Source organism: Petaurus breviceps, unplaced genomic scaffold, assembly GCF_028583685.1.
Source record: "Petaurus breviceps papuanus isolate PSGF00001 unplaced genomic scaffold, PetGlider_PUasm1.0 224, whole genome shotgun sequence".
Lineage (NCBI taxonomy): Eukaryota > Metazoa > Chordata > Mammalia > Diprotodontia > Petauridae > Petaurus > Petaurus breviceps.
The window spans coordinates 11,514,758-11,527,360 of record NW_027185887.1 but is presented as its reverse complement, the minus strand read 5'-3'; the positions used below and the strand labels follow the sequence as shown (position 1 = coordinate 11,527,360).

Below are 12,603 nucleotides of genomic sequence, written 5' to 3'. Positions count from 1 at the left end.
GATTTTTTCTAAGCTTTCAGTATCCTCCCTTCTTTCAAAGGGCTTCCACTCGATCCCTCCATACCCTCAAGGTTGTGCCACCTCCAGCTTGATGCCTCTCTGAGTATAGAGAGGACAGGCCTAGTCCAACTGCTCTTCTAATCTTTGTTCATGCATGTGAAGACATCGCCCTTGTGATGTGATTGGTTCTCTTTGAGAATGAAGGATGAACAACAGCTGAAGATCCAGTTACAATTCCTTCATTAAACATTCTTCAGCACTCAAGAAACCTCAGGCCAAACTAAAGAAGATGAAAAACATAAGACACAAAACCAACAACTTCCCCAAATAGTCTCAGTCTAAAATGGTAGAAGAGGTCTGCCAGGGCCTGAAGAATGAACTTGAGTCAGTCACCCTAATGGACTGAATGCTTTGCTTTGTCTTCCTTTCTTTTGCTCTGCTCTCTCCCTCTCTTCTTTCTTTCTCATACAGTTTAGATCCTAGAACAGAATACCATTCAAGAAAGTTCACTTTACAAAGTCATCTTAAAATGAGGGAGGCAATGGGTAGCAATTCTATTCCTGTATAGGAGCAAAGGAATACCTAAAAATATTCCAAACTATTTTTAAGATTTGAAAAAGGTGAGGGCTTCATGCCACATCACATATTCATAATACTGATGTAACCAGGTCCAGTAGAAAGTGGCTTAATTTCAAGTCTGAGGACGTGGATTTGAATCCTGGCTGTACTTTCTTCTTGTAACCCTTGGAAAGTCACTTCACTGTTCCAGACTCAGTTCCCTCATCTGTAAAACAGGGTGTCGGACCAGAAGACTTTCAAAGTTCCTTCTAGCTCTAAACCCCATGACCCATGCTCCCAAGTGCTATTCCTACTTCTTCATAGAGCACATTGTGGGCTGTGAAGTTGGAATCTCTATGTGAGGGTCACAATGGCAGAATCATAGAATCTCAAAATTGATAGGGACTTCAGAGGTCATCTACTCTAGCCTGTGCCAGAATGAGAATCCCATTTGCAATATGTTTGACAAGTGGTCGTTCAGCTTTTGCTTGAGGAGGAAACCACAACCTCCCAAGGCAAACCATTCCATCTGACCAGCTCTGATTGTTAAGAAGCTTTTCCTTACATCAAGCCTCTTTGCAACTTATATCTACTGCTTCTATTTATTCCCCCTGAAGTCAAGCAATTCAAAGTGTATTCCCTCTTCCACATTACAACCCTTCAAATAATCGAAGGCAGCCATTAGGTACCCTCTTAGAAGTCTTTCCTTCTCCCTAATTCCAGCTAATTGCCATATGACATGAACTCGTCATCCTTCAAAATCCTACTAATCCTTCTTTGGATAGTCTCCAGCTTATCAATAGCTTTCCTTAAGTGTGGTGTCCAAAACTGACCACTCTCAAAGTCCCTCTCTTAAGAACTCTGGGAGCAGTTGTGAGACATGGGAGACACTGACACAGGACCACCCAGAAGAATGAGCCTGAATCAAAGAAGGTGCCATGCTCTATGAGCAAAATAGAATTGCAGTAGTTAAAAAACAGTGAGATGTGCAAATTTAGACGTCTCCACTCCAAATGTTCATATGGACTATTTGTACCTGACCTGTAGTGTGGTTTCTGAACTTGAATTGGTCTGATAAGTCACAGGGGTACCTTGACCTCAATATATTGATGCAATTTCTGTCCTCTTCAAAAACAAAGGACAACTAACAACTAAGTCTAAAACTGAACACAGTACTCCAAATGCAGCATGACTTGGGCACTTTGCTTATCTTAATATAATCTAAGACCACAATAACTTTCTTCATTGAAATATGAAACTGGGGGGGTGGCGCCCGCTAGGTGGCACAGTGAACAGAGCACCGGCCCCGGAGTCAGGAGGACCTGAGTTCAAATCCGGCCTCAGACACTTAACACTTACTAGCCCTGTGATCTTGGGCAAGTCACTTAACCCCAATTGCCCTCCAAAAATTAAAAAAAAAAAAGAAATATCAAACTGTTAACTAATGCTAAGCTCCATACTCTTGGATCTAGCCCTATCTCTTGCTTTCTACTTTTAAGTTCCCCTATATACATTGTCTTCACCTAAAAGAATATAAGCTTTTTAAGGGCAAGGAGTATCTTGCTTGCTTGAATTTATATCCCCAGTGCTTAACATCATGCTGTATACTTAGTAATTGCATAATAAATTGCTTTTTCATTCATTCATTCATTCACTTATGAGACAGGTAGGCTGAGCTACTAAAACCGATGCAATTTTTACATATGGAACTTTTACAATCCCATACGTTCATAACTCTAGGAGTGCCTGTGTTCCTCTTTCAACATCTCTAATGCATCAGAATAAAGACATTTCTGACCTCATCTTCCTAGGTCCCAAAACAAAATCAAGATTCAACTGATGAAAGACAGAGGCAAATTCTTCTGATGCCCATAAACAAGAACTTACCTGCATGGCTACTGCTTTGCTTTTACTATGTTGACTCAGCGACCACTCATAGCTGACAATCTGGTGGTCATCGCTGCTCTGGTTTCCATTGAGGGTGATGAAGTTCTGTGGTAAAGTTATCACCTGGTTTGGTCCTGCATTGGCAAGAGGTGGATAGTCCACAGGCTTGTTGACTATTAGTAATGCTGTAGTAGAGTTTGCAGCTCCATCTGAATCTACTACCGTTAATCTATGGAAAGGAGAATGAGAGAGAGGGAGAAAGAGAGAGAGTAGAAGTGGGGGGTGGGGGACGGGGACAGAGAGAAATAGAAACAGAGACAGAGAGAGGGAGAGGAGGGAGGGAGAAGAGGGAAAAGGGAGAGGGAGAAAGGGAGGGAAGAAGAGGAAAAGGGAGAGAGAAAGAGAGGGAAAGAAAATTCATTATGTTGGTATTGGGAGAACCTCCCTAACTTCACAGATTTTTAGCTTATATGCCTGTTTCTTCTATTTCTAGTTTATAACTTTCAGAGTTAGACTATCCAGTAGGTAAGTCTGTTAGAGATATATTGAGGTAAAGGAAGGAGTTTGAAGATGGGACTAAGGGGGGGGGGGGAAGTCTAAAGATATTTTGGAGGCAAAAAAGTACTTTCCATAGGGTTGAGGAAAAGGCAATTAACATAAAAATGAAAAAGGTGTTTCTGAAAGATAAAGAGATATAAGAGTCTTTTGTTTAAAGAATAATAATTTTAGGACCAATGTTCTAGATCTCAGCGGAGTAAGAAATAAATGTTTGTATCAAAAATAATAGAAGGTACTCAATAGGGCATGACAATTGACTGCTACAAAGCAAGATAGCATCTCATTTCTAATACCATCTCCATTGTAAAAAAAAAAAAGAGATGATATATGTCTTCACATGGTGTCCTATGCAAAGAGAATTAGCATCATAGAGTTAGAGCTTGAAGGGAACCCAGAGGTTATCTATCATAAACTTTCTTTTTGAATCTAATAAAGAACTGAATCCTAGAGATATTAAGTGACCTGTCAAGGTCACACAGGCAGCAAATACCAGGGCTGGGAATTAAAGCCAAACCCTCTAAACCTAGTGCTTTTCCCACTGCATCATGTCACCAGACAAAACCTCTGCTTTATCGAAAACTTACCATCTATTACAACACTATTGAAGGAAAATAGTATAAAAGGATATCTTGACAACAGAATGAAAACAATAAACCAAGGTGTAATGGTAATTTGAAGACCCCTTTTTGTATTGGCAAGTAAGCAGGTACTTACCGTGTTTCCCCGATAATAAGACACTGTCTTATTAATTTTTTTGGACAGAAAAACACCAGAGGGCTTATTTTCAGGGGAGGGCTTATTTTAATGAACATTGACAGCAATTTTAATAAACAGGTAAATGTGAACAAAAAAATGTACCTTTATTCAATAAGCAAATCACTGGGGAAGAACAGGATGACGCACTCACTGCTGCAGCTCTGATTGGATGCAGCTCGGAGCGCGGCGTGCGTTTCACCCGGGGGGTTGGGGGGACGGTGCATACAGAGGGTACCGTAATGTAGCGTGTAGCGCAGGGGATCACCTTCACTACAGTAGCAATCTCAATAGGGCTTATTTTCGGGGGAGGGCTTATTTTAGAGGAATCTTACACAGTAAGGGGAGGGCTTATTTTTGGGATAGGTCTTATTATCAGGGAAACACGGTAGCACTTAGTAACTAATCAAACCTCTGTGAAAGAAACAGAAAGTATGAACCCCTATTCCTGACTTAACAGGAAGGGGTTGGCTGAAACAGAAAGTAGCTAATGCTATGTATATAAGAAAAGCCCCAGAGAGGCACAGTCAGAATTTCTTGGAACAAGAATCTGGAGGCAGAGCAGCTACAGAAGAGAGAATTGAGAACTGAGCCAGAGTTTCCTGAGAACTCGTGGTGGTGGAACTTCTTCTGAACAGGAGCCCAGGAGCCCAGGAGTCCAGGAGTCCAGAAGCCCAGGCGCCCCCTCCCCACAGGCTGGATAAGTTTTTTGAATGAGCTGCAGAAGACTTCCAGTATTGGGATGACCTGGATCAAATCCGGGCTCAGATACTCAGCACCACACCCAGAAATAATAACTGGCCGTGTAACCTTGAGCAAGTTACTTAACCCCGATTGCTTAAAAAAAAAAAAGAATCCCTAGTTTGGGGTGGCCAGGTGGCACATCGAGTAAGAGCACCGGCTCCAGTTTCGGGATACCGGGGATCAGGTACGGGCTCAGATACTTAGCACTACATCCGGAAATAACTGGCCGTGTAGCATTGAGCAGGTTACTTGGCCCTGATTGCTTTAAAAAAAAAAAAAAAAGAAGAAGACTGAGGAAGCATGACCAGGATGCAGGGACTTTGTCTGTTTGTGGCTTGGTTGAGCCTTGAATTCCCAGCAACAGAAATTGTGAAGGATTGAGATGGACTGAACACTGTGAACTTCGGTGTGGAGCAGAGCCTACCCACAGAGCTGGATAAGGAACTGGGAGCTGTCTGCCATTGAACCCAGGTGACAGTCTGGTGAATCCAGGTAGAATCTGGGACCATGGAAGGGGATCCAGGGAATCTGAGAACAGGCCCCAAGTCAAGATGAAAAGACCTCTCCATGGGTACTGAGTAATGATGAAATTGTAGTTTACTAGTGACCTAGGGGTGGAGGGTTTGTGTATTTTCTAATGATTGTACTTAGTGATTAATGATACTTAGTAATTGATTGCTGAATAAGTAACTGATTGAGTTAATTTAGTGTGCCCCATGAGTGGAAGACTTTGACTATTGTACTTTGAGATGATTGTTCTTTGTTCTAAATGTTGTCACCACTTTGGTGAAAACTATGTGGCCATTTTAATGATAAGCTGTTGTGAATACTATATTGTGATTTTCTGTGATAAGTTGTAATATTGTGAATGCTGTACTTTGATTTTCTGTGAATGTTTTGCTTTGATTTGTTATGGAATAAATAGGGTGTTCACTATACTGTGTAATCAGAATCTTAAAAGCTATTCACAGTAACATTCTTCTGGAAAGCTGCCCATGCATGGCATTACATAAGATGAGGTTTATGTGTTCTGTGGGTGGGTCCACATCTATTGCAGGCAGTTGCTAAATTAGTTTTAAATAAGTTTCTCGGTGGACTGGTTATCACTACAGAATCAAGTGATCACCTGGGAAGGCATAATGGTAGTACATTATTAGAGAATTTATTAGATCAAAAGATCTTAGTGCAATCTGAGGTTCAAGCCTAGGTATTTGCATAACAGTCTCCTTGTGGGTGGAAAGAATGATTACCTTTTAAGACAAATTAATTTGTTAAGGTGAAGCAGGGAAGAGCCTGGATCCTATCCTCCATGAGTAGACAGAGTGAAGACCAAACTAGATGAAAAGAAGGAGGAGGAAAAAGGAGTTGCCACTTCCTTTTTTTTTAAATACAAAAATTCAATGTATTTTAAATAAATTTTAAGCTGTTTCAGATTTGGGAGGATCATTAAAAAGAAACACAAATTAAATCCACTTCTATGTCCACTGTTTTTTTCTTATGAAATTTATATGATGCTGGTAGGTCATATTGTAGCTCTGTTATAACATCAATCTTAATTTTCCATCCATCTGCTTTCTTTTGAATATGTTATTGGGTTGAAGGAATATACTGCTACTCTTGCCATTTGTAAAGCAATCTTAAGAAATTACATCCATACCTTATTATGCTTGATCCCAAAGGCAGGATTCATGACTATAATGTCAAAGGACTTGGACATTTTATTGGATAAAGAACACACATTCTACTTCCTTTTTAAACTCTTATTGCATGCTAGTACTTTCAGCACCCTACAAATTTCAATACCCTTGGGTAAAGCCCCAGTAGTACTTCCCTAGTTATAAGCACTGATGTACTGATCCCTATCAGTGAAAACTTACATTTTGAATTCTAACCAATATAGCTACTGGCCACCAGCTCAATCATCCCAACATTTTAAAATCTTGTCTCCAGACTCTCCACCCCAAGACTGGCTACTCCTATGTTGTGGCATGTTATGTCACAGGCCAAATGTCCCTACAGTCACAGATCCCACCACCAGCCTAAAGGCTACAGGTGCCATGATCAGCCTTGAGTCCCAAGGCTGAGGCTCCTAAAGTAATAGCATCTAGCTAGGAATCTGCTGTCGTGGCCACAACTGCTATCACCACCACTCCTGAATGGAAGACTAGCAAATGGGATTAGTGGGTCAAAGATTTACAAAGGTTATTCAATTATATCCAGAGAACACTGAACAGAAAAACTGACCTCTATTACCAATGAAGTCCTGGGAAGGAGGAGGAATAAGAAAGAGGTGGCAGGTAGGAAATAATACAATTACCCACAAGAGAGGCAACATAAAAAGTAGGCATTCCTTGGTTTGCTTAGCAATGACTACAATCTGTCCTCACTTCTCCCCAGAATAAATAAAGCAAGATCTGATAATTCCTTATGATCACCTTTTAAATTACATGAAGGAATTTCTTAATTGAGTTCTTAAGTTGACAAGACCTAATCACCTCCTAATCACCTCATGCTCCATCGTTTAAAATCTTTCATTATAAAAGGCAAGATCCAAAAAGAATCTTTAAAAAATAATTTAAAAATTTAAAAGTTATTCCACAGAAAGAGATGAATATGACAAAAAATTATACAGCAAAGAAATATTGCAATATAAAATATCCAAGGAAGGAAACTTCTACAGAAACCCATGATTAAACATTTTTAGAATTGATGAAAAACAAAAAACAAAACAAAACAAAACAAAAAACATCAAAGGATAAAATAAATGAGAATAAATGCAATGAAGGAAATAAGAGAATAATAGTTTTTAAGCATAAGAAGAGATATATTAAATGAAAATGGCATAAAATAAAGCATCATTAAAAGTAGCAAATAACAGAAATTTGTACTTCGAAGAAGATCAACAAGTAATAAAAATAAAGTCAAAGACAAGTTCAGAACAGAAATTTAAAAGTTGCTTGGGAGGCTAGGGGGCTCAGTAAACAGAGCTCTGGGTCTTCAAATCCAGCCTTAAACATCCACTAGCTATATGACCCTGGGCAAGTCACTTAACTCAGTTTGCCTTGGTTTTCTCACCTGTAAATTGAACTGGAAAAGGAAATGGCAAAGCATCCCAGTATCTTTGCCAAGAAAACCTCATGGAGGGGAGGGAGGGAGGGAGAGGTCCCAAAGAGTAGGATACAAATGAACAACTGAACAATAATTATGTAGGATACAGTAAAAGATTGGGAAGTCAGAAAAAAATTCATACCCTAAATTAACTAGAATTTCAGAGGGAATTGAAAAAGAAACAGCACTAAAAACCATATCTGAAGAACTCATTGGTAACAACTTTCCAAAGTAGACAATAAAATGTATCATTCTACAAGTGAAAGGAATTCATTGGATCCATCCCAACATAAAGAAATGCTAAATGCAAGTCCCCTCAAAGGATAAAAAGGTTTTAAATTTTAAATTGACAAAGCAGAGGAAATTCTGAGTAAAAATAAAGAAAAAAATGCACCTACTAGAATATCATCATAGTTCTCAAAATGGGAAAAATGACAAAGTTGGACCCAAAAAAATCTCCTAAAGGAAGTAGGCAAAGATCCCTAGGACAGTTGCATAATAAGCTCTACAACAACAAAAAAGAAGAAATGAAATGAAAATAAATAAATGAAGGAAACGTTTATGGCATATGTAAATGTAAGAACTGAATATCAGAAATATATAAGGACAGATAAAAATATTCAAGGGCAATCACTAATGGGTAAATAAATTGTAATAGTCTTTTCTGCCACAATCCCTGACAAGTAAACAATTCTTGATTACTTCAAGATGAACAAACATATCAATGAACCTAACATTATGACCTCCCAGTTCATCAACCACGTCAACTCCCATAACTTGCATATTTCCAACTCTTTCTCAGCCCTTCGTAAGGGTGTTCACACTTGAGACCTCAGAGTCAACCAAAATTGTTCTACCTCCAACATCCCCAACTATGAAATTCTTCTCTTTGAGCATAATGTCCTGCCTTTCACTTCTCCCACTGCCTAACTACTCCTAAAACCATTCTTTATCTTTATTGCTACACTGTGTTCATTCTGTTCCTCCCTGTTTCCCCAATCCATCATCCTTATTCTGGCTTCACTTTTTTGACCCTATAGTTAGCCCTTTCAGTAAAGCATCATCCTCAACTTTTGAGTACCTTCTTGACATGCATACCACTGTTTCCACCCCACTCAAAGCCACAATCCTGGGTGGTCTCCACCATATGCTTTCTCCATATCTACTACCAAGCTACAAAAAGTTGAAAGACAGAATCATGAAACAGTGACGAATACAAGTCCAGACTATGTAACTTCACCTGACCCTTTATGGCTGCACAGCAATTCTTTTGGTTATCTTTGATTCCCTATCATAAAATTCAAAGCTATTTGTCTTTCCTCAAACCCTCAAATCAATCCCTACCCTCACACTAGACAGCTGACATCACATGTCAGTTACCTCATCTTCCATATCCCATACCTCAAAAGCTCTGTCTTTGCCCATCTTTTCTCCTTTCGCTCTAGTGTCAAAAGATAAGGTTGCCTTCCTCTTTACCAAGGCTAGCTCCTTCATTTATGTTTTGGATGCCAAGCCTTCCCCTATCTTCCATGGAGCTTGCCCCATTGAGCATTCTTTCTCTGTAAATGCAATTCAGCTAAAAGAACACTGGATTTGAAGTCAGAACACCTAGTTTTAAATCCTGACTCTCACATCTGCTACATTAGGGATTTGGGGTAAATCACTTACTAAGCAGTCAAAAGTAATTTATTAAGCACCTACTATGTACCAAGCATTGTTCTACTCGTTGGGGAGTACAGAGAGGTAAAAACAATTCCTGCCCTCTGGAAGCTGACATTCCAATAGGCGATACCTAAAGAAATAGATACTTACCAGATATATTCAGGATAGATGGAAAGCAAATCTTAGAGGGGGTGACTTAGCAAGCTGGAGAGACTGGAAAAGGTCTTCTATAGAAAATGGGAGTTGAGCTGGGTCTGGAAGGAAGTTAGGGAAACTAAATCAGAGGTGAGGGGTCCCATCAGAGCATTCCAGAAACGGAGACAGACAGTACAAAGGCACAGTCTTGAGAGATGAGGTGCCATGTGTGAGGAACAGCAAAAAGTCTAGTATAGCTAGATTGCAGAGTATGTGGAAGGAAGTAAAATGTGAGAAGATTAGAAAGGTAGAAAAGGGGCAGGTTACAAAGACCAAGAGAGGACTTTATGTCTGGTCCTGGGAGTAAAAGGATGTTGCTGTATCTCAATAAGCAATGCGAGACCTGGTGAGATCAGACCTCCACTTTAGAAAAATCACTTTGGCAACTATGTGGAAGATGGATTGGAGTAAGCACAGACTCAAACAATGCAGACCAATTAGAAGGCTATTGCAATAATTCAGGTACTAAGAGATAATGAAAACCTGAATGAGGGTTATGGCTACAGGGGTGAAGAGAAGGGGAAGTTATGAAGGTAGAAACAAGAGCTGGCACCTGATAGGATAAGTGGAGTGAATGAGAGTAAGGAGTCAAGAATGTCACTGAGGTTGTGAATTTGGTGGTACTACTCTAGGGAGTAATAGGGAAGTTCAGAAGAAGAGAAGGTTTGGAGGAGGGGGCAGATAAGTAGTGCAGTAGATAGATTGTTGGGTCTAGAGTCCAGAAGACTTGTTTTCCTGAGTTCAAACCTGACTTCGGACACTTACTAGTTTTGTGACCCTGGGTAGGTCACTTATCCCTGTTTGCCTCAGTTTCCTCAACTATAAAATAATCTGGAGAAAGAAATGGCAAACCACTCTGGTATCTTTGCCAAGAAAACCCCAAATGGGGTCACAAAGAGTCAGACTAACCAACAAAAATGGCATTTGATGTGCTTATGGGACACTCAATTCAAAATGTCTAACAGGCAGGCGGTAATGTAGGATTGGACCCCAGGAAAAATGTAGGGATGTAGATCTGAAAATCATTTACATTGAACCCATGGGAGCTGCTGAGACTAAGTGAGACAGCATAAAGGGAAAAGAGAAGACGGTCCAGGAAAAATATTTAAGGGGACATATGAATGAAGATTCAATAAAGAAGACTGAGAAAGAGAAGCCAGTATAGTATAAGTGGGGGATATTCTCAGAGGGAAAACATTAACATGGGGTTGGGGGAAGAAGGGCTGGGTAAGGCCTTTTGCAGAAAGTGAGATTTGAGTTGAGTCTTGAAGAAAGTCAGGGAAACCAGAAATTGGAGGGCAGGAAGGAAAACATTTCATGCATGGAGGACAGCCAAAGAAAAGGCGCAGCCTGCTTTTTATTACTTACTAAACTTTTTCAGCAGCAGACAAAGAGAAACTAAGAAGGTAGCTGCTGTGCATAACCCAGGGTTGGGTAGGGTTTGGATTTTGGGGCCTCAGCTCCAAAATAGGAGACTTAGCCTTTCAGACCCATTTCAGATTTAAATTTTTGGTCTCATAATTCCTTTCCACTATCTACAAATATGCTAAGGTCTTCCCTACCCTAAACAAACAAACAAAAACACCCCTTTCCATTGACCCTACCATCTCCTACCCCAACCTACTGTCTTCTACATTAACTTTGAACTGCATTTCAGTATGAAATTTTCAGAAAGTCTTGTCAATCCTCCTCTGTAAAAGCAGTTTCTGTTTTCAATTTTCCTATTTTTGTTGAGGACACCACTTTTGTTACAGGCCCTCAGGGCTCCAAAGTCATCTTGGAGTCATCTTGGATGTCTCTCTCTCCCTCTCACCACATTCATGTCAACTCTACCTGCAAAAGTGCCCTTATAAATATCCTCTCCTCCTTTCTAATACCTCCATCACTCTGATTCAGGCCTGCCACAACTCTCTGCCCCGCCCCCCCCATGCTTTTGTTATAGAAAGTATAGGTGGACAAATAGATAGATAGAATGACAAATGTATATATAAATATATGTATGTGTATTTATCTGTATATACATACACACACATATTATAGAAACTATTGGTTGCTCTCTCCCCTCTCCAATCCATCCTTCATACAACTGTCACATTTGCCCCACAATCTTCCTAATTCACAAGGCTTTGTCACTTCTTCACTCAAAACCCCTCAGTTCCTTGTCTACAGGATAAACTATAAACTCCTTAACCTGTCATTTAAGGCCTTAACAATGTTATTCCAAACCACCTTTTCCCCACTTTTTTTATACTACTTCCCTTTAAGTACTCTATTTTATAATCAACCTTAAATTTTTCTTAAACTTAGCATTTGAGTTCCCCCATCCCTGGAATACACTCCCTTAGTTTGTAATTTTGTACCATTCTCCCATATACCCAGGCTCATAACCTTTGTGTCATCCAGGACTCCAATATCTCTTCCACTTTTTTTAAATTTTATTTTATTTTATTATTTGCTTTTTTTTTTGGAGGAGGGAAGGCAGGGCAATTGGGGTTAAGTGACTTGCCCAAGGTCACATGGCTAGTTTTTGTGTTAAGTGTCTGAGGCTGGATTTGAACTCAGGTCCTCCTGACTCCAGGGCCTGTGCTCTATTCACTATGCTACCTAGCCACCCCTTATTTTTTATTTTTATTTTTTTCCTAGCTCTCTTTCTCTCTCACCACTCATATATAATCTGTTGTCAGGTCCTGACCTTGGCAACATCTTTAAAAATATGTCTCATATGCTCCCATTCTCACCATTGCCCTATGCCATGTCCTAATCACTTCATGCCCTGACAATTGTAATAACCTTCTGATTGGTCTCTCGACCTTAGATGTCTCCCCATTCTAGTCCATTCTCCACTCAGCTGTTGAACTGATCTTCCTAAATTGTAGGACTGACCATATCACCCCATAATCCAATAAACTCCAGTTTATTGAACTTCCTATCACCTTCAAGACCAAATATTAAATTTTCCATTTGATGTTCAAAGCCTTTTATAACCTGGCATCCTTTCCAGTCTTCTTATACCTTACTCTATCCCACATATTCTTTGGTCCAGTTAACACTGGCCTCCTTGTAAGCATACTGTAGTGCCAGTGCAATATTTACAGCACCCACGATCACGATAAAGACCGTGACTATAAGTATCACATG

At 39.8% G+C, this 12,603-nt stretch overlaps 1 protein-coding gene across 1 annotated transcript in view; it reads right to left on the bottom strand.

The window, feature by feature from the left end:
• Positions 1–12,603, bottom strand: part of KIAA0319 (KIAA0319 ortholog) — a 145,716-nt gene that overhangs the window by 51,569 nt on the left and 81,544 nt on the right. The window contains exon 10 of the mRNA XM_069095049.1: positions 2,446–2,674. Coding sequence (XP_068951150.1) covers positions 2,446–2,674 — 229 coding nt within the window. The remainder of the gene's footprint in view (positions 1–2,445; positions 2,675–12,603) is intronic.